The sequence below is a fragment of the Lichenostomus cassidix genome, chromosome 9 (assembly GCF_008360975.1).
Source record: "Lichenostomus cassidix isolate B80296 chromosome 9, HeHo_3.0, whole genome shotgun sequence".
In the NCBI taxonomy this organism is placed as follows: Eukaryota; Metazoa; Chordata; class Aves; order Passeriformes; family Meliphagidae; genus Lichenostomus; species Lichenostomus cassidix.
The window spans coordinates 4,570,939-4,596,417 of record NC_139490.1 but is presented as its reverse complement, the minus strand read 5'-3'; the positions used below and the strand labels follow the sequence as shown (position 1 = coordinate 4,596,417).

At 42.8% G+C, this 25,479-nt stretch overlaps 2 protein-coding genes across 4 annotated transcripts in view; one reads left to right on the top strand and one right to left on the bottom strand.

The window, feature by feature from the left end:
• Positions 1-6,343, top strand: GHSR (growth hormone secretagogue receptor). Of its 2 annotated transcripts, none has more exons than XM_085069021.1 (2): positions 1-1,003; positions 4,192-6,343. In XM_085069021.1, exons 1-2 carry the CDS (start codon positions 250-252, stop codon positions 4,446-4,448), a joined length of 1,011 nt encoding a protein of 336 aa, XP_084925147.1. In that variant the 5' UTR covers positions 1-249; the 3' UTR covers positions 4,449-6,343. The 2 variants fall into 2 exon arrangements, with proteins under 2 accessions (XP_084925147.1, XP_084925146.1); XM_085069020.1 differs by having other exon boundaries at positions 5-1,003; positions 4,144-6,343.
• A 6,690-nt stretch (positions 6,344-13,033) lies between these two features.
• FNDC3B (fibronectin type III domain containing 3B) overlaps positions 13,034-25,479 on the bottom strand; it is a 180,951-nt gene continuing 168,505 nt past the window's right edge. For both annotated transcript variants that reach the window (XM_085069045.1, XM_085069046.1), the window contains exons 25-26: positions 23,910-24,037; positions 13,034-16,591 (exon numbers count right to left, since the gene is read on the bottom strand). In XM_085069045.1, coding sequence (XP_084925171.1) covers positions 16,280-16,591; positions 23,910-24,037 — 440 coding nt within the window. In that variant the 3' untranslated portion in view covers positions 13,034-16,279. The remainder of the gene's footprint in view (positions 16,592-23,909; positions 24,038-25,479) is intronic.

Below are 25,479 nucleotides of genomic sequence, written 5' to 3'. Positions count from 1 at the left end.
TCCGTGCCCGCTCCGTGCCCGCTCCGTGCCCGCTCCGTGCCCGCTCCGTGCCCGCGTCTCCGGTGACGCGCTCAGCGCCCGCCCGCCCCGGGCCGGGGGGAGCGGCGGGGCGGGAGAGGCGGAGCGGGGCCGTCTGTCCCTGCCCGTCCCTCCCCGCCCCCGGCCCCGCACCTGCCCGGGAGCGCAGCGGGACCGCGCGGGGCCGAGCCGCGCCGCGCCGGGCGGGGATGCGCAGCCCGCGGCGCCAGGATGCGGGAGGGGAGCGCGGGCGGCCGCGGCGCGGAGAACCGGACGGGCGCCGAGCCCCCGCTGGACCTGTTCCCCGTGCCCGTGCTCACCGGCATCACCGTCGCCTGCGTCCTGCTCTTCGTCATCGGGATCGTCGGCAACCTCATGACCATGCTGGTGGTGTCGCGGTTCCGGGACATGAGGACCACCACCAACTTCTACCTGTCCAGCATGGCCTTCTCCGACCTGCTCATCTTCCTCTGCATGCCCCTGGACCTCTTCCGCCTCTGGCAGTACCGGCCCTGGAACTTCGGGGACCTCCTGTGCAAGCTCTTCCAGTTCATCAGCGAGAGCTGCACCTACTCCACCATCCTCAACATCACGGCGCTCAGCGTGGAGCGGTACGTCGCCATCTGCTTCCCCCTGCGAGCTAAAGTCATCATCACCAAGGGCAAGGTCAAGCTGGTCATCCTCTTCCTCTGGGCCATCTCCTTCATCAGCGCCGGACCCATCTTCATCCTGGTGGGGGTCGAGCACGAGAACGGCACGAACCCGCTGAGCACCAACGAGTGCCGAGCCACAGAGTACGCCATCCGCTCGGGGCTCCTCACCATCATGGTCTGGACCTCCAGCATCTTCTTTTTCCTGCCCGTGTTTTGCCTGACCGTGCTGTACAGCCTCATTGGGAGGAAGCTCTGGAGGAGGAAGAGAAAGAACATCGGTCCGAATGTTGTCATGAGGGATAAGAACAACAAGCAAACTGTGAAAATGTTAGGTACGAGTCCTCTTGCTCTGTTTTTCCAGAAGGATGTGTGTGCTTGTGTGTGTCTGTGTGAGAGAGAAAAAGACCTGGAGCTCTCTGGTAGTTTACTGTAGTTGTTTCCAAAGGAAAGCATTTATGGAAAACGTTTCAGACAAAGGGCTGAATCTTAAGGGATCCATAGAATAACTCTCCTCCTCCTCCCTTAGATTTATTTCTCACTGGTTTGAGCTGGGAACTCCCAAATAGTTAAACAAACATTAATAACAATCCCTGACAAGGACAAATACTACAGTTAAAATTAGCTAATGGCCCGGAGATTTTTGAGCATTTTTGGTCTTTGGTCGTGGATACCAATGTTATTTACAGAAGAACAGTTTATTTGATTTTTAAACAAAACTAAACCCTTCTCAAGCCATGAAGTTGAGCTGCAGACTACAGCCATGAAGGCAGGGCATGATGTGCGCTTAAGATTCATAGGAAAAGTGTATCAAGGTTTTAGCAAATTGGGGTTATTTCCTACCATGGCTGTGTAAACTTACAAAAAATAATCTGCATTTTAATATTAGCAAACCACCAGGATACGCTGAACCAGGAGCATTGTGGCTCCTTGGAGGTCTGTGATGCTGTAAAATCTCACAGATTGTGAGAAAACAGGATCAAGACAGCACACTGTCAATTCCTAACTTTGTATATCAGCACTGCTGAATGCTTTAAACAACACTTGTGCTTGGCACGTGGGAACAAAAGTTTTATCACACCAATTCAGTGCATGTGGTGGCAGTTTGATACACAAACCCAGAAAGTTGTTCTGCAGTTTAGTGTCTGAAAACTGCAGGATCCTGCTGCTGCGTACTTCTATCCAAGCCAAAAGTCCTCTGCAGTGCAAGTCATCCCGTGGATTTTGGGAGGGATGAGATGCTCTGCAGGAAGAAGCTTTCGCAGGCTCCTTTCAGCAGGGTTGAAGTGGTGGGCTAATGAGGCAGACAAGAGGTGGCAGCGAGTCCGAAGTGCCTTAATTATCAAACAGGAGTGTATCTGATCTTTTCGTTCATGTCCTCATTTATTACTGTGCAACAGCAGGAAGAATAATAAAACCTGCAGCATTCTTTACGCCCTTTCAGCTCCGTTTTATGATCAGTAGAATTACTTCAGTCTGTTAACTGTGACCTTGGAAGTAATTAACTGTTTACACTTCTAGGGGTTCAGGATTATGAACTTCCACTTGCTATAAGTAAATTACATGTTACTACAGTATTTATATTTCCATATACTTAACCATAAAAAAAAAAAAAAGCTTACTTCTGCCCTGAAGTGTTTCCATAAGCATTGGAATATTTCAGGCACATTTTTTCCCCTTTTATGAGGTCTGAGAACAGCAAGACTCTCCTCTGACAGAGAGCCAATATTCCCTAAATGATAACAGTCTGATGCCTGATGGAAAGATGGGAGGAAGTTAGTGAGGGCTCAGAGGCAGCAGATGCTCAATGCAGTCTACTCTCACTGGTGTTAATGTTCTGCTTAAAATTTAGAGGGCACTTTCTGAGGCTTTATCAAGTCATGGAACATCAAGTAAATGGGATTAGCATCAGCAGTTCTTTTAACTGTACAGGCAGGTTGTACTTCTGAGTCCAAAATTAAACACCTAAATGTATAGCCTGACTTGTAAAGGAGTTTTCATACCCCATTCCTACTGAAATCCATGGAATTCTGCATGCATGAAGATCAAACTGTCAAAAGCCTGACTAGGAATATTGCATGCCTACAAGTGCTTAAAATTCTAGTCATAATAGACTGTGCTTAAAACTCTGTTCATAATGAACATCATGGTAATATTCATTTCATGGATCCAAATCCCCATGTGAGCTAGGGAATCATCTGAATTTTGTAGTGGAGATAGTGAGGGAAAACTGGAAGGGGTTGGCTCAAGAAGGTGCAGAGCTGGAAAACATGCTCTGAACCTCAGGCTCTGTGCTTTCCACTCCACCACAGATCCTGCAGAAGCATCCTTTTAAACTTGGCAATGCTGGTGCAGAGTTTTTGGGGAAAGACACCTGTAACCATTCCTCTCAGCCATTTGAATTTTGTTATTTTGTGAGATGTGAAATGAGGATATGAGGATTGCTAACACAAGACAGGACCAGGGACAGGTTGGACTGGACTTTGAGCAACCTGGTCTGGTGTAAGGTGTCTCTGCTCATAGCAGGGGGCTTGGAGAAAGATTTTCTTAAAGTTCCTTTCCAACCCAAACCATTCTGTACTTCCATGAACAGGTTAACTGGAAAAATTGCTTAAGAATGTCAGAAACCCTTGCTCAAGTTCTCTGGTTTTTCTCTCTGTAGTGTATTAATAGATACACTCAGAGCAATATGAAAAATAATAAAGGTCAAAGGCACACAGGAAATGAACAGAAACAGTTTCCCTTTCCCTCAGATGAAAAGTCCAATGAGCCAGAGTGTTCAGAAAAATACACATTCCTATTGATCTACAGACATGATACTTACATGTAAATGCAACCACAGTAGTCATGTAATATTACAGATATACTATATATTTATGCAGTTATATACTATACATTTAGTTTTACTCTTCTTGGGAGTAAGTCATGTTCCAAAAAATGGACAACCTGCAGGGGTGCCCCACTCTCCTCTTCTTACCTTGGCATATGTGCTCTCCATGTCCACATTCTGTGTTTTATTTTAGGGGCTTTGCCTTAAACAATTTTGGCTTTTGTCTTAAGTATTTTTTCTTCCCAGTGATTACATTCTTCATTATAAACCACACTGTTGAGTCTGTCACATATAATTTGCTTTTTTTAAACATTGTGGATAATAGATGGCTATACTTTTTTGGCCACCATTTGGATTCTTTAACTTACTGTTGATGCAAACACAAGTTTAATAGGTCAGAAGTTTGCTACATCAGATTAATTGGGCAATGTTCAGGCAGCCTGTTTAGATATGATCCAAGTGTATTAAGTATCACTAATTTATACTCTCAGAGAACATATTGAGACACAACTGAAAGCTTAGGGGATGCATTTTCACACTTTGTGGTTGATTTGTGAAAGGCATAAAGCCTCAAACCAGAATGCTAATCACCTGTATGCCAATCCTCCCACTTTAACACACTTTCTCCCGCTGTTTCCGTTTTAGTTGTGGTGGTATTTGCGTTCATACTCTGCTGGTTGCCTTTTCACGTAGGACGGTACTTATTTTCCAAATCCTTCGAAGCCGGATCCCTGGAGATAGCAGTGATCAGCCAGTACTGCAACCTGGTGTCCTTTGTGCTGTTCTACCTTAGTGCAGCCATCAACCCCATCCTCTACAACATCATGTCGAGGAAGTACCGCGCGGCCGCCTGCCGCCTGCTCGGACTGCGGGCTCTGCCCAGGAAGAGCCTGTCCAGCAGCAAGCAGGGCAGTTCCCGTGGCTGGACAGAGCCCAGCGTCACCACATGACACCAGGGGAAGAGCATCACTCGCCAGAAAGGCTCCCAGAAAGCCATAAGGAGAAGGGCAAGGAGCGGGAAGAGAGACGCGAGAGGAAACTTCATCACCGCGCGGATGGGCTGAGAGGGGCGATGCAGGTGGTTGAGGATTTGAGGGGAACAATGGAAAGTTTGGGAGTGTGGAAGGAGAGAACGCAGAATTTGGCAAGGCTCCAAGTGTTATTTTTGTGCTGCTTTTGCCCATGTGATTTTTTTAACGCTGGCTTTAGCCCAGATCTAGGCTGTGTCGTCCTGACCAGGCAAACGTGGCTCACTTCACTCCAGAGTTTGTAGGACTTCAGCAGCGCCCAGTTGGAGTTGAATTTTTCCAGAGTTAGCTTTAGTTTTGCTAAGAATTTTGCTAGCATCTAACCAGACCCTAGAGAGAGAAAACTGAATTGCCTTTTTGGAGTGGTAAACAGGAAATTTGATACATTTTTCATAATACTGATTTTTAAGTAAGCTAACATTTTTCTCTGAATGAGGAAAATTATTTCTTAAGAAAAAAAAAGAGATATAAAGTGGATAGTTTTTAAAAAATGCTAAAAATAAATAACCTTCATATCACATCTAAGTAGAAAGGAAACAAAAAAAAAGCCTTCACAGAAGTGGCTTAGAATGTGACTGTACTGTAATATTTTTTTAAAATATATATCAGTGGGACAAGGACAGTGCTGACTTCAGGCCTGCAGTGATGCTATAAATTGTGGAATGCAATCATCCGCCAAAGTTGGTTTGGTTTTTGGTTTTTTTTTTACTAGCTAAATCATCTGTACTTGTTCTGTTGACTGTGAATAACCTGATGTGTTTGAACTTGGAAGCTTTTAATTGTTTCAATATTTGTAATGAGTCTGTGGCTATCTGTCCCTAACTGTGCCCCACCACACCCCAAAGCTTGCTGAGGACAGCTAAACCCCTGTAAACCCCCATGTTTCTGTTTCCAGTCTGTTCCCTGTAAAGCCTGGTGTGCAGTTGTACTCATTTGCTGAAGTATTGAATTGAGAACATTTTGCATTTTTTAACCACCATGGCCTGAGAAAGTAATAGAAAAATCTGCATTAAAGGACACAGGCAGACACATCCTCATCCTTGATTCATAAAAACCTTAAATTAGATTTTTATACCTCAAGTATGCCGTTGCAAGGCACACCAGAAAACATTCCATCCTCTGTGCTAACAAATCTGGCTTCTGTTGTCTCACTAACACGTGGGGTTTGTGGTCCAGCAGAGCTTTGGAGCACTTGTGATAGGAGCTTTCTGTTCACTTGCTTCTGGTGTTCCTCCCCAGTTGCTCCACAACCAATTCTCCCTAATGAATTTTAATTCTCCGTGATGAATTAATTGTGTGTTAGCAGGACTCTCTTGCCTTCAGCCCCTGCTCACTTTTCCCTGCTACACCTTCAGCTGATGGTGCTGCTCAGGTTCAACTCAAAGAGAATTTGGCCTCTTCTGTACATTCAGTGTCTTTTCTCTCACCTTTGCTGGGGCCAGGGCTGGTTGCAGCTCCTTGGTGGCACCTGGCCCTGTGCCCTGCCCACTGCAGAGTGCAGGATTTGTGTGCAAACAGCCACACTGAGGGACTGCAGCACTGCAGGATCACCTCCTGCTTCACCTCCACCCACAGCCACCTCGCTGTCCACGCTGCTTTCTCACTCACAAGCAGGTCTGGTGGCAGATGTCATGCAACTCAGGGAAACAAGACATTTGGGAATCCCAGAGAGGTGGTGAAGATGTGAGTTTGCTAACAAGCTGTCTGTATAAACAAACTGATCACTCACACCTGGCGTCACATCGGTGTTTCAAATCTCAGCTGTGTCTGTGCTGTTAAATGTGAACAGAAAAAGAAATAAAGTGATGAGACCCTTTATAGCCCTGTGGCTCTGTGGTGGTGGAGGATCCGGTGGGATTCACACAATTGGGTTTTAATTTCTTTAAGTTTCTTTTTTTTCAGATTTGTATTTTAATTTTTTCCCCCAACCTGTATAACTAACTTGATTAGGCTATTTTGTTTAAGCAGAGTAACTGCAGCATTAAAGCCCTATGTAGACACATATAATTTGTGCATACAAACTACAAACATACAAATTATTTCATTTAGCCTAAACATTTCATCAGGAGAGACTGTAAATTGTGAAATTTTCACAACTTTGTGTATAGAATGAAATTTAAAATATTTTACCTGGGGTCGTAAAAGTCAGGAAGAAAGGGACTGGCTGCACCTTGGGAGAGAGGATGGGACTCCTTCCTTCCTTCTCACTGAGAAGATGGACTTGTTTCTGCAAGTCTTGGATGAATTGAACAAAATACACACCTTTTTATTAAAGAAGAGCAGCCACCTTCAAATGACTCTTGCAGAAGCAAGAAAATATTTCCTATCTAGCAGGGAACACTGAAGCATTTAACACCCACTGTAGCTGTCACAGGCACTATTCCAGCCATTAGTTTTGCCTCCCTCAGTACCAAAACTTTTCTGTGTGGATTCTGTAAGCCATTGGGGTCAAAGCAGCATGTGCTGACTGCAGATGGTGAATAGGGACTGCTGCTTCAAACTGGGACACAAGGAACTGCTTTTATATGGAAAGTGGGAAATGAAACCACCTCAAAACCTGGATAACCCTCACTTTTGCATCCCAAAATCACCTTTTTTCTGATGTGTCCAGAAAGATACACACTCCCCCACCTGCACTGACAGGTGAATCCAGCATTTCTTGTCTGGAGCATTAGTCAGACAATCACAGGACATGAAAAGGACCTTAAAGGCCATCTAGTCCCAACCCTATGCCATGGGCAGGATGCCACCCACTAGATCAGATTGCTCAGGGCCCCATCCAACCTTACCTTGCCCAAGTTGTAAGAAATAACTTCACTGGGGAAAAAAAAGTGTGAGCAAGATTTGAAGAGCATTTTTTCACCTAAGAATGGTGAATTCACTCCAAGGCAGGCATCACCAATCTGTCTCAGGTGGTAAGAAGAGCAAGGCTCCTCCTGCCTTGCCTCTGGCAGGATGATCAGGGGCAGAGTGGCTGCTGCAGTTGCAGAGGGCAGAGGCAAACAAGCTGTGCTGGCAAAGTGCTGCTGGCTGGGTGTGATCTCCTGCCTGACCCACCAGAGCTGCGGTGCTCTCAGCCTGGACTGTCCCAGCAGAGACAAAGCCTTGCTCCCCTGCTTCCCAGGGCATTTCTGCAGCACCTCCTGCTCCTGGCAGCTTCTCCCCAGAGCCTTCCCTACATGACAGACCATAGCTGGTCTGTTTTGGGTCTGGACATGGCTTTTGAGATCCATTTTTCATGGAGGGAAGAGCAGAGTCCTTGCAGGCACTGGGTTGTTCATGGCATGGCAGACAGGGCAGCTCCACAGGAAGAGTTTTTTCAGGCTGTTGAACCTTTCCATTTCTGGAAACTCTTCCCTGTGGGAACAAACATCACCAGTTCTGGCTGGGAAAAAAAAAAAAACATGTAGAGACTTTAAGAATCAAAATTTTGCTCTATTCTTACAGACTTGAATGTGGGCAGCCCATAGAGAAAATAATTGCACGTTCATTCATTAAACTGTTCCAGTTTTAAAAGCTTTTCTACCTCCACATTTTGTATCACAGCTTCACAAATAAACACGAACAATTTGGCTGCATTTTCTTTCTTGGCAATGTGCTAAATTGGTGATGAAATAGGTCAAAAGGACTTTACCATAAAGCTTCGTTCATTTTAGAAAAGTACCTTTGATGAAGGCACGTACAGGCAGAAAATCATGTCCTATTGTATTTCTTGACAAAAAAACCCCACTGGAAAACCAGCACTTACTTGTCAAACTTTGAATTGATAGATATCCAGCAGTTATGCATATTTGTATCAAATGACATTTACATAAGCCTTGTTGAAATCAGCAGTTTTTAGATACCTAAACAAGCAGGAGATACCCCTCTCTGCCATGGATCTGCTGCTTTTAGGGTGCTGCTGCTCTGAGCCCAGTGATGTTTCTGGATGAACTTCCATAGAGTTTGTACCTTTTGCAAAAACCCTGTGGCCTTGAAGAGGTAAATTACATCTTGAGAAGTAAATTTAAATTTGGAACAACACAAAAAAAATCCAACTCATCTCCCAGTGATGCCCCTGCTGTTACTTCCCCACACCCTGAGCCACCCTCCTCACCCCCAGCTGAAAGCACCACAACTACATTTTCCCCTCACAACTCCCAGTAGAAAGTACCAGCCCTATTTCACAAAAGCAAAATTAAACCACTTGGCTTTTGAACCCCTTGCTCAAACCACACTGTTCCCTGAGTTCTGGTGAGAGAGAGGTAAACCCACAGGGGTTTGGCTTCATGTCCCACATCCCTGGCCAAACTTTTGCCCAAAGCAGTTGCTAATGGGGTTCAGCTCTGCCAGCTCATGAAACCACAACTCTGTCTGCTGCTGTTTAAGAAAAAAGCCAGAAAAGCAAATGTTAGATCAGGATTTGCCTCTTGTTTCTAAATTGTGATTATGCAAGTACAGTGGAGAAAAGGAACATTTAATCTGTCTGGCATTAACACAGCCTAACAGGTTTCTGCTGTCACTTGCTGTCAAGCCTTAGTCCAGTTGTCATTCCAGCACACGACCTAGCATTAGCAATTTGCTAATTAGCCATGCAATTAGCATTATCCAGTGTAACACACTTGATGGACATTTAACAGGCTTTCTCAGTGCTTTTCCCACCAGAAAGGTCTCAATTCCCTTCCAAGTTTGTGTGTTATGGCCCTTCCCAACCTCAGTTGTGGGTGGGTGGATGCCATGACTTTTGACCTAGGACCAAAATTCAGAGCCTCTCATTAACCCTATTACCTGGATTAAAAAAAAAAAAAAAAGCAAACCACCTGAAGGGATGGGAGCAACCCCAGGAGGAGAGCACCGACCCCAAAATCAGCATCCAAACCTCCCTGCTGTCAGGCTGCCAGTCTCTGCTCTCTTCTGTGCACAAATTCACCCTTCTGAGAGCTGCAGGGTGCTCTTCCAGTTGTACCTGGAGATAAACCACTTTGTGTTTTGCCCAATAAAGGTGTTTTATTGCTTTCCACACCTGCTTTGATTCTTTCACTGGGAACAAAATAATGGTTTGGTGTTGTGTGTGAGCCCATGAGGCAAAATTGCTCTCAGAAGTAAAGTACTCCACTCTCCCTTCAGAGGCTGCTCTGCGGGCTCAGGAGATGTTCTCCCAGCACTTGCCCCCATTTTTGATGCTATATGGGATCAAAAGAGAAGAGCATTACTCCTTTGCTTTTCTCTCGTGTTTGGATTGATTTTCTCATGATTGCAGCACTGTCTGTGAGAAAGAAGAGGCATGGCTATTTCCAAGCCTCTATCCACACTGTTCCTCCCTGCACAGCCTCCTTCCACTAATGACCTGGAGCTGCAAATCCTGGCTCATTAAGGTGGGCAGGCAGGGAATCTGACACCATGAGGCTGCTCTGCCACGAGCCACAGCACAATCAGAAACGAGGTGCAGGGATTTTAAACAGCTTTGATACAGCAGTCTGACAAAAGGCAGCAAAAACTCATCCTGCTAATTCTCACCCAAATGAAGCCAAGATTCATGGTCACACACAGGCACATATCCTGCCCAGTTGATGGCACCTTGGTATTTTTATCAAGCCGTGACAATGAGATTGATTTTTGTAAAATTTGCTGTGCTTTGCTAGGGACACCAGCATGGGGCTGTGAAAGGTGCAATGTCCTGAGTTAATTTGGATTGAATGTGGAGTTTTGAACCCACTGAATTATTGTGAATTTGTGAGGAGGGAAGTGGGCAGCCCCCCAAAGGGCAAGGGACAGAGCCATGAAGAGCACAAGGAGCTCTGAACCCCACACTGGAAAGAAGGCAGAGCAAGAGCAGCAGCAGCTTCAGCACCAGGACCCAGAGCAATCACTGACCCAGAGCTTCATCCACCACTGTACAAACTCCAGTAACAGCATCCCAGGGGATATTTGGCCCTGCTGAGGGCAAAGACTGATTTTCTCAGCAAACCCCAACACCACCAGTGCTGCACAGCCTCTGAACCAGGACAGCATCAGCAGCTCACAAGCTTTTTATGGAAAGAAAGGGCATTGGAGCTATAAATTAATAAAGACAATATTTGCATGGGATTAGGGTGAATTTCTCCACTCTATTCACAAGTTAATCCTCACAAGACTTCTGCATCCCTACTGTTTTCTCCATTTTATTTGCAGAGAGTAATAGCTTTCGTGTGACAGAAAGTGAGAGAGATGAGCTAATAAAATTACTAAGAAATGACATCCACTGAGCACACTGACCCAAGCAGTTATTTATTAACCATGTGAGGAGACCTAAAAATAGCTTTGATTGCATGCAAGACCATCTATGCCACCAATTAGTGCACTAAATGTAACTACTCAAACTAATAAGAGCACATTCACTTAGATAACAGCAGATCCCAGGCTAATCCACTGTGTTTGAAAGCATCTTGTGAAACTTTTTATTTCACTGAGCCAAGAATGTGGGCATTATGAGAGCAATTGTCAAGAGCAGAAATAGATGTAACTGCTCAGAATTTATTAAATGTAGTACCAATAAAACAGCCCTTTCAGGGAATCTCAGCTGGCTTTTCTGCTCAGCCATGAAAATAGTGAAACACAATGTCCATATCCATCTCTCTACGTGTGCTTCTCATTCTGAGAAAAACAGAGACAGAACATTTGCATCTTTACTCCAGGCCAGGTTAAGGACAGAGAATATCATTCTACACCACTTCAATAAATGACAACACATCATGAACTCTGCAATAATTCTAGAAAATTATTTGTAGAGGAAATACAATTTATACTTCGTATCACCACACAAATTTCTTTTCATCTGTAACACCTTTGGTTAGGTCTAACAAGACAGGTCTAACAGAAACATCCTGTTGATGTAGATGTCATTAATGCTGGAGGGGAATCTCCCCATCTCCACAGGCCATGAATTCATAGAATGGAATCACAGTATGGTTTGGGTCAGAAGGGACTTTAATGATCATCTGCTTCCAGCCCTCTGCTCTGGGCTGGGACTGCCCAAGTATTCCATTTTCAGGGGGATTTTAAATCCCCCAGCTGTGCTTCCAGACAGGAGGGACAGGCAGGAGAGCCTTGGTCCTCTTGCACAGAGACTGGAGCTCTCTCCTTCAGCAACTGCTTGTTTCTTACAGCAGGCTGGATTTGAGCATCTCCCACAATTCAAAGGCCCAGGTGAGCCTGTGGAAAAGCTCTGCAGGAGGTGCACAACACGGACTGGTGTGACTCCAGACCCTGTTTGCTTCCCAACTCACCCCAGGAGCCACGTGTGCCTCAGCTGGGGCTGCACGTGGCTTTGGCCCCCAGGTTCCTCAGAGAGAACCCATCAAACAGGGCTCAGCCCTCCTGCACCTCACCAAACGTGCTCTGAGCCACGGCAGGGAGAAGCAAAACAAGTGCCAGGCGTTGGGTTGTGAGCAGCACTGTGATTACTGAGAGCAGAGAATCACTGCTGCTATAGAAACGGCAGCATCAGCCTGGGGACCACCTGCACTGCTCACTGTGCCACCCCAGAGCTGCTCCTGGGGCCACAGAAATGGCCAAAATATGAGCCTCTGCTCCCTTGCAGAACTTTTCAAAGCTGGAAAGAGCTCTGAAACCAGGCAAAGAGCTGCTGGTAAATACAGCATCACCCAAGCCTGGTTACAACTCGCTCTGTGCTTCCTTGCAAAACAAAATCCGTGGTGAATTTAGGGCTACTTAGCCAGATCTGCCTAGTCTGGGTGTGGGAAAGGCACCCAACACACCTTGGCAGATAGCTGGGGGGGATAAGAGCACCAGGTGACATTCAGAGCTCAAACACTGAATGCTCACATCCTCCTGCACTCCCACAGGCTCTCACTGCCCTCCATCTCTGCAGACACCCCAGGCAATAAAACAGAGGCCACTGGAAATAAAAGATCTCCTCAGATCCAAAGTGCTGATGACAATTCTACAGACATATTTAAAAGATTTTGTTAAAGGGATTGTTTTGGCAAGCACTGCTTAAATAAAAAAGCTGAGCAACCATGTGAAAAAAGTACTGTATTTCCCTAGGAAAAGGCCACTCGTGTTGTAAACTGGAGTAATTAAAAAAGAAAACAAATGAATTGTATTCATGCACTGATTTGGAGACAAGCATTTAAAAAATTACCATGAATGCATTTGACAAGAAACATACTAGACTAATTCATCATGATGAGGAATTGAATTCATTGCATATAATTAATAGGTTAAAAGCTCTGGTATTTCAAGTGTTTAATTAGTAAGAGATAAGAAACCTAGGTATATTTTTATAACTATAAATCCTTAATTTTTCACGCAAGCTATTTGAAAGAAGTGATTAGAACACCTGTCTTCCAGATGATTACTATAAACTTACTCTTCACAAAAACACCAAAATCACTCCAATTACAGATCAGAAACATCCTGAGGTAAATTTGGGGCTCCCAGCTCTGCTCCAGGCTGCACTGACCTGCCAGAAGGGGCCAGGTGGACCCAAAGGGCTGTGCTCAATTAAAATAAAGAATTAAAACAGAAAGAATTAAAACATTTATTGGGCATAAATATATTACATATACACTACAGATACTGTTAAGTCTTACATACATAGTGTAGTATTTGCAAAATCTATACATTAAAATTGATATGGCAGTTTTAATATAATGCATATGAAATAGTCTAAAATTTACAATACAAGAAAAACTTTTGATTATTTTTTTTTCTTAAAGTTGAAAAGCTTGGAATGTATGTTCCCATAGTGAGGTAAAAACATTTTATTTTCTTTTTTTTTTTTTCAATTTAAAGAACTGTGCAAGGATAAGGTTCATACACATTCAATTAGGGCACTTCTCAATCGTGACACTGAATACTGAGCTACTTGGAGCCAACAAACAGGATTAGAAAACACTTCAAGTTCATAAAGAAAAAGGCAGAACAATATAAAAACATCTCTCTCCTTCCTCAAGGGTATTAAATATTTAGTGTTTCACTCTACCTTTGCTGTTGGTGGTGATGTGAGTGTGAGCAGAGCGCCCTGGGGTTGGATCAACACTGCCCTGTGCTCATCAGGATGGCTGGGAAGAGCCAAGGCATCAGCAGTGGTGGCTCAGGGACAAAATCCCTCAGAGCAGAAGGGTTTGACAGCAGTGACCTCTGTCACTGACACACGAGTGACAATCAGATCACCACGGCAGGACATACAGATGGAAATGTCCAATTCATCTCCCAGCTCCTCCAGCACAATCTCCCAAAACCTCAGCCTGGACTGGTTAGTGTGGTTAGAAAAGGGACCAAATGGAGCAGCAGTGACAGAAATGCTCTGAGTGTAACTGATTGCTCCTCCCCTCCACTTCTGCTCACTGCTTTTAGGATCACTTGTATTTCAAACTTTGAAAATTGCTAATCTAGAGCATGTTGTTTTTTTTTTTCCTTTCTATATTAAAGCAGTTTTGTTTTGTTTTTTTAAAAAAAGGTGTCAAGCTCGGATTTCATAGCAGCACTGCTCAAACAATATACCAAAAATAAAAAAAGGGAATCTATTCAAATTTCTGGGTTTTCCAAACTAGCGGTCTTTTCATCGTTTTAAAAAATACACTCTTCTCCCCTCCAATGAAAACAGCTGTATACTCTTTGCTCACAAAATACAGATGCAGGTCACAGAGTTTCATATCACAAATAAATTTAAATAAGATGTAAATAAATTTGACAAGCCATGACTTTGGCAAAAAACAAAAAAATATATATATTTAGCTCAATGCCATTAGTTTGCAAGGCTAAATCAAACTAATTATAGTCAATAACAAAATACAGAACATTTCTAATATTTGCTACATCTAGAGAGGCACACAGAATAATTCATTGATCTTAGCACTTTCTTTCCAGAGATGATTTTGTTTTTGGATACATGTAAACGTTTGAATCACTGATAATGGTTTTTTTTGGCATTTAATGTACTAGATGCTTCCATCTTCAAAAACACAAGAAAATGCAAGAGGATTAATAATACTAGGAATGCTGCCAGGTAAAAAGTTGACCTAAAGTACAACAGTATAAAACAGACAAAATGTAACATGCTATGGGGAGGGTGGAGAGGGGGATTAGATTAGTACATAAGTACACTTTTTATTTTTTATTTTTTTTACAATAAATAAAAAGATTGCACTGTAATTGGTATTTAAAGTACTGTATGCAGTATATAGTATAAATAAACCTAAAAACAAAAATAATGTTGTTTTTTTTTCCCATTACTTTGGTTAAGGGAATATTATGCTAGTACAGGACACTGAATCTTAGACGATGGAGACAGAGCACAAAAAAAGCTAGGACAAAAGCAAAACCAAGTAGCAAAAATATACAAAAACAAGAGGCAGGGAAATACACTGTGTCTGTTGCACCCTTTTGGAATCTATTTGCACCTCCAGCTCAATTATGTCCCTGAGGTACTCGCACAATGTTGACTTTATATAAATAACCCCACGACTCAAGAGTTAAAAATCTAGTGTCTCGATGGATTCAAATGTGTCTGGGAAGGGGCAGGCAGGAGGGGGACACTGCCACCAGAGCAGGGACCATTCCTCTGCAGGACTCTCACCTCACTTTTGCCAGGTACCAAGTTATTTCAATCAGCCCCGTGGTAAGAACAGCATAGACACCCATTGCAGGTATTTAAAACGAGCAGATGTGATTTCTGATAGCTCCAAGAAAGTTCCATAAAATGGATACCCCTCTAAAAATAATAATAACAACAATAATAATAATAATAATAAAAAAGATCAACTGACAGTAAAGTTTGCTTCCATTGAGTGTAAATCTCACCTAATTCAGTAGAGGCAGTAAGCTGTCACCAGCTCGAATCATATAAATCAGGCTGAACATAATAGAATAATATCTAGGATTAGATTAGGAATAGTTATATACAGTGACAAACAGACGAGTTAAAGCAGCTTTTAAATAGCTGAACATGGGAATAACTAACTATTGCACAATGCCCTCTTACTTAAAATTGCTGCTAGGAATCAAAATGGTAAAAAAAAAAATCTATAATGCTTCATAATTTATATGCTGTTTGGTTATTTGATTTCTTATACAGGCAGTTTATAGTGTTTGTAACTGTAAAAACAACAGGTAACTAAAAAGGTTTTTCAACTGCAGGATGCTGTTCCAATTTAAATGCACTAAACAGTTAACAACTTAGGTTTTATCTTGAAAAACTGGGGCAAATGTAGTGAATAATTTGTAGGCAACATTGCTAATACTGTTCAAGGAAAAACTGGTACTTGACTAACACTGTATTCTAGTCTTACCACTATACACACTTGTGACTAATGTTTAATAGGAAAAAGAAGAGACAATAAAAGTGACTCATGATTAAAATTTCCTAAATAGTAAGATAAAATAAGAGACTGCACGGACTTCAGTGAAAAAACCTAGAACAACATTGAAAAGGCAAATTGGTGACCGTTTTGAAATTGTGAAGGAAAAGATTTTTTTAAAAATCTTGCTTTTGGTATCTGGTTTGCTTGTTTCTCCAGTTTGACCGCTTCCTAGTTCTGAATTTCAAAAAGGTGCATCAAAACACTGATTTATCTTTCTTCAAGCTAGAACTGCAAAAACCAAGAGAAGTATATAAAATGCACGGTAGAACGAAGGATTAAAAAAAAACCAAAAAAAAGAAAAAAAAAAAGACAACAACAACAAAAAAAAAAGAGGAATATCTGAATAAATGTGTGGATTATAATGCGTAGCATTAGTTAAATCTGTATGTCAAACTCCCGTGGGGTTCTCTACTTCATAAAGAAGTACTGTAATATACAGGCGAAGATGATGGAGAGGCTGGCGAAGCCGAGCACGATGAGCGCCGCGAACTGCTCGTCCGTGGGCACCATGGCCTTGCCCTTGGGGTCATCGGCGCTGCCCGCGTCCCCCGCGGGCTCCAGGCCACCACGCTGAGGGACGAAGGCCACCGAGGGGCTGAAGGGGCCGCTGAGCTCCTGGGAGCTGTCGAGGCACCGGCGGCAGGCGCACACCCGGAACCGATAGTCCGTGTTCGCCTGCAGCCCTGAGATGTGGAATGTGGTCTCCTCTCCCTTGTACACCTGAGAACACAAACCAGAGAGTGTGGTTAGGTACAACCTCCTCCTGCTTTTGTAGAGGCAAACAGTACAGCAGTGTGAGATTTCTCACAGGATGTTCTCCCCACCTCCCCATCTCTCTCTGCTTCATGGCGAAACACAGATAACTCCGGTGGGGTCAAAGCCCAGCAGGTTATCTCTTGGTGCCTGAAGGTCTGAGACCTCTAACCTTGAATCCATATTTTGGTATGGAGAGAGGATGTGGAGAGAGAAACAAAAGAAATGTGTGTGTGACCAAAAGCCACACTTTTACACTATAAAAAGATGCACAAAATATCACAGAAGCAGTAGTTTCCTACACACACTCCGAAGATGTGCAAGAAGCTTCTCCCTAGAGTCTGGATGCAGGCTCTGCTCATTACTTTCCTGGGAATTGAGTGAAAGGAAGTTCCAAAGTATACTTCACCACCAAATTGGCTGGTAAGATACATTTGGTTCCTAAGTTATATTATTTCTTGCTAGCTGTTAACAAGAGGTACCTTTTCACACACTGCATTTTTAGCTACTCGTAGTTTTGCTTTTATTTCATTCCTGTGGAGTATGTAGTTTTGTCCTAAGTCTTATGTCTGTCATTTTCTGTGACTAACTAATGATAATTTATGTCATATTAGACTTAATTGGCCATTATTAAAGAACTTGCAAACGAGACCAGGTCTTGGGGTGCTGGCCATCCCAAAGAGCAACTGCCTGCTGTCAAAGGCTTAGACAAAAGGCAGAAATTCATCTCAGCTGCTGTCTCCCATTCGTAACAACTTCCCAAGGATTTCAGTGTGGAAGTTTGGTCAGGTCTGTAAGGAAACACTTCTCAAAAGGAAAGAACTCGCTGGGTCAGCGCAGGTTTGGGAAAATACGAAATATGAAAACTCTCCAGAGGCGCGTGGAGAAACATCTCAACAGGTCTGTGCTCAACACAGGGCACCCAGGGACAGACAACACGTCACACCACGCAGCAGTGAGAAGACACACTCATCTTCTGTGGGCGTGATGAATGTTACAAAGGCATTTCTGCACTCTGAAGATGTGACTGTAAGCCTAAAACAAGTCTAAGACATAATCATCCTGTCTGGCCCCAAAAGGAAGACAACCTGGAAATTAGGTTAGTGGAAGTCATTTAATGTCTGGTTGTAAAATTGCTTACAAATATCATTTTAATGTTATTTTCCCCCTCTATTTCTCTCAAGAAACAGCATTCTTTACACTTTCATAAATTACACTTTCAGAACTGTGGAAATAATGAAATATTATTAAGGTATGAAAAATCTCTTGATTACATTGTATTTGGCTGTTTACTAATCCAAACCCATCACATATTTATGTTAATCAAATGTAGGCACCATGTGACTCAAAGCACAAGTCATGGTATCAGCAAGGAGAGAGAAAACTGAGTATCTGAGACAATTTTGTGACTTAAATGGGAAAAAACCACAGGAAACATTCACAAACCCTGAAAACAAATGGTTTATATAACGGATGGTTGTTGAAATGGGTATTTTATGAAATGAAAGAAGTGTCACAGAGTGCCTGTGTCTACTGGGAAAAAAACATCCTGAGCTTCAGATACTTCTTCCTCTGCTCATTTAGCATTTCCCTTCTCCTCACTGTGGGAGCAGAAGGCTGAGAGCATCTCCCCCCTCCCAGAGGCAAGAACTCATCTTAGAAAAGGGAGCAAGTGTGAAATTAGACCCAAGCCCATAGAGGATTTCCTGTGTGTTACTCTGGAGTAAGAACTGAGGAGGAAAGAGAAGAGACTTGCTCAGCTAAACACCACTTAATGAGCTCAGCTTTCCTGTGCTGCTCAGCCCTGAGACTCAGCCCTTGGTTAAACAGTTGCTGGCTTTTTGAGAAGGTCTGGGACAAAAAGATTGAAGGTGGTTCCTTCATGTGTTTTCTCCTTCCTGTTCAGCTTTCACAGCTTTTCCAATTACAGTTTGAATGATGGTGAGTCTGGCTTTCCAGACTGAGCAGAAGTTCTCTAACTGGCTCATGTTTCTTGGTCCTGAGGCACAGATCAAGAAAAAAGGTTTAAATAAATGTTGCCTTGCTCAAGTATTGCTCAGCATTTGCAGGAAGTTCCCTCTAGGCCAAGTGACAGGAAGACAACAAATTCATCCCACAAATCCCTGTCACTGGCCACAGCCATGCTCTGCTGCCTTTCTCCTTGTCTTTGTTTGTCTTCCCAACGCCAGTGAGGAGTGAGTCACTGGGTTATAGTAATAGCAGGGAAAACAAAACTGAAAGTGCTGTAGCAGCCCACAGGAGTGATGGGAGGGTTGAAATATCCGTTTGCAAAGCATCCCTGATCCCAAGAAAACCTCTGCAATTCTGTTTTCCAACAGCAACTCCTTCTAACACCCACCTGCTGTGGCCAGTTGAGTCAGGATTCTTCCACATGCAATATGTACCTAACTCCCATTTCTTTAGATTCTGAGACAACGCAACTCAAAACCCTCACAAAACAACTGTCAGCAACGTTTTTAATTAATTGCTGCTCCAATTAGTAATTTAACTTCAAAACATACAGCCAGATAAACTCTACATGTCTTTGCCACTAATAAACCTTGGCAACGAAGATGAGAACTTCTGAACCAAAACAAAAATCCAATAAAATCCAAACAATGACATTTAATAAAAAAAAATTTACAATCTAAACTTCATAAATTGTACTTAACAGATACTAGAAATGGGATATATACAACCTGTCTTTGCACTGGAAAAACCTGTCCAGTTAACTGGGTTTTTTACTTGTTTTGTTCTGTCAAGGTGGTGAATACCAGTGTAACTGGAGGCCAAGTCTGGCTAAATCAAAGACCTCTATCTTCATTAGAGTCTAACAAGGATAGATGGCCAAGTTCACTCAACAGCACTTCTCAGAAAAAGGCCAGACAGCCAAGGGAGAGAAGAGTGTATCTCGAAGGGAAGTTTGAAATATAGCTGGAAGTAGAACATGTGAATTAATATTCACCAATGGTAAAGACAAAACACTTCCCCCACCAAGACAGTGATGGGAATTGTCCTTTTTCAGTGGTTTGATGAATATTTGCTATGTCCCTTCCCAGTAACAGGTAAACAATTATTAAATTGTCACTCATGGCAGAATGCCACCAAAGTCATCATTTGGTTCTGAACACTGTTACACTCTGTGACAGGACTTCACATATTCAACAGAAAAATAGCCTTGACAATTAGGAATAAGGTCTTTAAATGTGCCAAATAAATATGAAATCAAATATAACTCCACAAAGCAGCACAGTATTTTATACATAGCATGTTATGCTTTGGTGGCCAACAAGCCAAAGTGAAGTGCCTATCCAATTTATCATTTTCAGATCCTAAAACCAGCTTTTTGGTTTGGACACTTGAGAATATAATAAAACTGTGATGAGCTTTTTGCCTGGCTCCCTCAATGAAAATATCATCACAAGTAATAAACTGCTGCTGAAGCCTCTTATGGTATTTGATCTGACTGATCGAGCTAAACAGACAGAATTCCTGCAGGCAAGGATTTCTCAATTTCACTGATCTCATTAAATAATTCCAACCCTCTCTCTCTCCCTTCCAAATAATAGCAATGACAGCAATAATTGCCCTACAAGCAACACACTGGAAAGTGCAAGGTAACCTCACCTGGTTGTTGCACCCCAGTGCAATGGCCAATGTCTTTAATATTTAACAAAAGCCTGGTTTTGTATGGTGATAAAAAGAGAAAGATCATAGAATGGTTTGGTTTGTAAAGGACCTCGAAGATCATCCAGTTCCAACCCCTCTGTCCCAGGCAGGGACATCTTCCACTAGCCCAGGTTGTTCCAAGCCCATCCAACCTGGCCTTGGACACTTCCAGGGATGGGTTTCAATCTATGTCAAAAGCATGCCCACTTCAAAAGTTTAATTTCTTCTAAGTCACCTGACAGATTTATCTTGAAGAAACTGGATTATTATTTCATTCAAACTCATCACTCACTCCACTGCTGAGATGCTCATAAACCCCTCAGGGTTGTGTGACAGCTTTGTCTCCTGAACAGAGAAACAACAGTCCCTCCAGAGCACCTGTCTTGAGGTTGTTTGCACTGAAAAACCCCAACCAGAGGAAATTATTTGCTCCATCTCATGACACAGAATTGGCAGCAGGAGGCAGAGGAAATACTCAGTGCAAGTGGCACTAAAAGCCAACAGGTACTGCACAATTCTGTTGTATTCTGGCACACAACCAGCACAAGTGCCTTTGACTTGCTACTGAAAATAGAGAAGGAAACCCAGTATTTTGCTAATTACAGCCTTACAGAAATTATCAATTCATTGAAGCATTTCAGAGATTGTGTGTCTACAGAATCCAATCCAAAGAATAAACAATAATTAAAGTGAGAGCTTGGTAAGGCCAGCTGGGCTCTCCCAGGCAGCCACCTCTCTGTGCAGACCTGAGGACTGCTGAGGGGTTTTCACACCCCCAGTGCATCCCACCCATACTTTTTTTCTTCTTTTGGAAAGCATTGGAAACAGGTTTTTCCCAGAAGAGACTCGGCAGAAGCTGATGAAACACCGTGGCCTCCAAATTCTCAGAAATTTCAAAGGTAGAACATTTTGCTTTAGTGGCAAACAATTTAAGGATGAAGAAGCTTTAAAAAGCTCAGCTCCTATTTCCCATGGTCAGCTCTCAGGAGGAGCTGGTTCCTGGGTGATTCCATTCCCAGAGCTGCTCAAATAGGAAAATAAACCTTAGGCTGCTGGGCATTACAGCTATTATCCCAAACTCCAGCTCCTGTGAGTGCTGCACAGCCCAGCCCACACCCCCAAAAACAAATTAAAGCTGTGCAAATGCAGAGATAATTTAACGCACTTCAGAGCTAAATTCTGACTGAGTAAGCTTTGCTAGATAAAAGTGCAAGAAACAGAAAAACAAATCCAAGCCACTGATTCCTGGAATCTCCTGTGGCTTACATCCTGATTCATAAACAAGGCAAATTTGATTTCCTAAAAAGAATCATCCCGTGCCATTGCTTTTTTAAAAAAAATTATCTTTAAAGATAAAGTGTACAAACACACAGAAAGGAACACATTGTGTGAGAAACAAGGAAAGGAGTAGTTAGCATTTTTTAAAATACACTTTCCAGGGAGTTAAAATGTTATCTCTTTAGCTCCAGCAAATCCAGTTCTTCAGACAATTCTCAGCAGAGAAATATTTACAAAATATTCTCCCAGAGGACAGCAGGGATGGCTATAGTCCCAGTCTGGAAAAAAAGGGCTTTTGAGTACTTTGGTATCACCTCTGCTAGATCAAATGGTGGGAAATCAGCAGCTTTTGGGTTGTGGAGAGCTGCAAACAGTGGGTTACAGGGGAGGGAGACAGCTTGGGTGTGACAGTCCAGAGGGAAACTACAGCTTTACCCAAAGGATTGTCAGTGGCTGATGTTGCATTCCATGAATAGCCTGAAAATCTACAGTGCCTTTCTTTTGTGCAACCCTTCCAAACAATCTGCAAAACGTTTCTAATATAATATGCCCTTTTAGATACATATGCAAAATATGTATGTCACTTGCAGGGAACAAAACATATTTCAAAATTAATTTAGGACTTGCACTTCAAAGGTAATTAACGTATCACTAACATTAATGAAGATATTAATGACAGTACTTCTCAGTTAAATAGCAGCAGGTGATCACAGGCATGTCAAAGTAGAGGTGAAGTGAAATGCAGCCAGAAAATCACTGTTTCTATATTTTATCTCCTCTGCACACGACAGGAGCTCAGAGCACACATGCACAGTTCATGCACAGGGATGAACCTCAGTGCTGAGACACCACCCACACTCCTGATGAAGATAAAACACCCTGAGGGGCAGAAGTGCTTTCTGTGAAGGTGAAACAGTGGAAATGTCCCTCTTTCCCAAGGCTGGTTACCAGCCAGCCCCACTACACAAGCCCCCGTGTCACTTGGAGCATCCCAACCAGCAGTTCTTCCAGGGAGTTACTTGTGACAACTCACACAAAATATCCTTGCCAGGGTCATACCTCGTGAGAAATGAACACCTTCAACATAAGAAAACCCTGAAAGTATTTTTTACCTCCTTCACTGCTGTTTTTTTCACACCACAGGTTCTGGACTGCACAAATGAAGCCATCACTTATCTCCAAGGAACAGAAAGCTGTGCCCAGTTCTCCCCAAGGACACCAGAACATTTTAAACACTGGGATTAGGTTTACTAAAGCTGTCCCTGGAGGTTACACACCAAAGCTACTCTGAACATCAGGCAGCAGGAAAATGGGTCCACTTATCCACTTGGCACTGACATTATGAGGCCAACATGGTACACAGGGGTTTCATCAGGTACACCAGCACCAGAAATGTTTCCTGACAAAAACAGTAGGTAGGTTTCTGCATCTTTATGACCCCCATGAATTGTCTTGCATTTTTTGTGTTATTTTTGATAACTCATTAGCCCACAGCAACACTCAAAAACAGACTGAAGAGGAACAAAGACAGTTGCAAAGACTTACACATGTTTTTAAGAGTTTAATTAGCACAGCGTGAGAGTTTAATTAGCATAGCATATCTCATCCCTTAATTTGGATTCATTTGGAATCTGCATGACAATGAAAGAAAGCACAGGAAAAAGAGAGCACACAGATGAAGTGCACTGCAAATCACACAGTCAGAAGTGTGACAGAGGAAATAAAAGATCTAACTGTGAACGAGCTGTTCTGTTTCAGGAGCTCTGGGAAAGTGTCCACTTGTGATGTCTAATCAAGGCAGACAAGGAAAGAAGGATCAGCTGTACTTCACTGCCTTTGTTTCCACAGTGACAGAAAAGATACACAGAAGTTCCTCGTGCATCAAAACCTCAGACAGGAATGAGACAGATGAACAAACCACTTAGTGTGTACTTGACTGAAAACCTTGATGGACAGTGTTGGAATTGCCTTAGAGAGAAAGATTCATCTTCTGACTTCATCTCACCTTCAGGTAATGGGTAAGAGCAGCCAGCTCAGAAGGAAGCATGGGTGGATAGAATTGTAACTTTTTAAAGGTTAGTTCACAGTTAAAAATAGTGATTAATTACAGAAAGAGCACAAATCACTCCAATAAAATAATGATGTTCTATATACTCCCTTAGGGGGAAAAACAGCCTATTACAGCCCTTAATTTTGACTCAGCCTTTACCAAAGTGCACCTGACACATCACCATAGGGTGTAATTCAATACACTAGAGAAAAGCAGCACAGTGGATGTTCAAAACCATTTCCATTATGCCATCAATTTAACAATATAAAATCCAGTCCATTTCCCTACCTGCTTGTATTCAGATTCTCTTCCAACCAGTACCTGCAGAACATAACCAACAGGATCTCCCTTCATGGGTGGGACCATTTCCCAGGTAACTTCACAGGAGTTTCCTCCCAGCTGTGTCACTCGAGGGGCTACAGGAAAATGAAATGTGTTAATGCTTAATATAAAGACTGCACTGAAATCTTGTTCATTTTTATGAGCATTTTAATATACACCAGCACATTTTAAAGAGGGAACTGTTAGAGCACCTCTTACCTGTCAGCTGGGAGCTGCTGAAAAGGGGGAGTGGATTTAGAGGAAACTTTGAACTTTCCAAACTCAATTGCAATGCTGCACACTGATCTTTTCAAAGCAGAAGCCAATGCACAAATTACACAGGCATTCATAAAAGCAGCAATTCTGTGAAGTTCTGAGCCTGTGGAGACACCTGCACATTCCTCCCATGCTCCATGTCATGGAAAGACAGGAATAGTATCAAACATTTCGTTCAGGAAAAATAGGTGAAGGAATATGAGAAGAGAAGCTAAAAAATCTTCTGTATTAGAGATGAAGTCCAGGCTGGGAAGCAAAAGGACAAGTACGATTTTCAAGATTTGGACATGTATCTAACTCTGAGCCTGAAATCCACTTGATCAGACCTGCTATTTCTAGCCAGACTTAGACTAGTGCTCTCACTAGAACTGCAGAGAAATTTAATTTGTCAGCTATTACAAGGCTGCTGTCCTTGGTAGAGGCTCTCTCAATCAGCTGAAAGCCAAAGGATGCTGTGCCTTGACCCACAGGGAGCTCACAGGGGAGCTGAGCAGAGCACAGACAGGGGCAGCACATCCTTATGTACAACAAAGCATGAAAAAACTGTAACAGCATCCAGAGTCCACCAACCTCCTGATCAGGCAGAGCCAGGAAGTACAATACCAAAAAGAGAATAAAACTGGGAGGAACAAAGCGCTGAGCACTTGGATCAGGTGTTTACCATGTGCATGTGCAAGGACATGAGCTCGTTAAAGGCAATCTAGATCCCCAACCCTACAAAAACAGACAACAGGAGGGTCTACCAAAGAAACAAATGCTGCTGCATACATTACATGAATTTTAGACTGATTTGTTACTTCCCAAGAGGAACACATGAATCACGAAGACCCAAATGTAATCAATATCCATTTACTTCTCTCTGCACATCTGCTAGTGTTGAGAGACTGATAATAGACGCTTCATCTCAGCTGACAACAACAATCTCAATTATTTTTCTTTCTCCTTCCATCCCTCACTTCAATACATGTAGATTTTTGTCTGACACTTACAAAACACTGCCATTAACAACAAAGCTATTCTAGAGTTAGCATCACTAAGTGAGTAATTAGGAGACCTTACAGGAGAATAAACACTTTCTTCTGAAAAGATGAAAAGCCGAACTAAGTTTATCACATAAATTCCTTTGTATTGCTCCGAGCACAGAAGGCAATCAGCACCATTCTGCATCAACAGGTTACTCCTCTCTGTGGCATCACTTCCCCTCAGCAGTGTTCCTTCCCTAGCACAGGTTTTGTGCCCTTTTCTCTGTCACAGTGCTGTC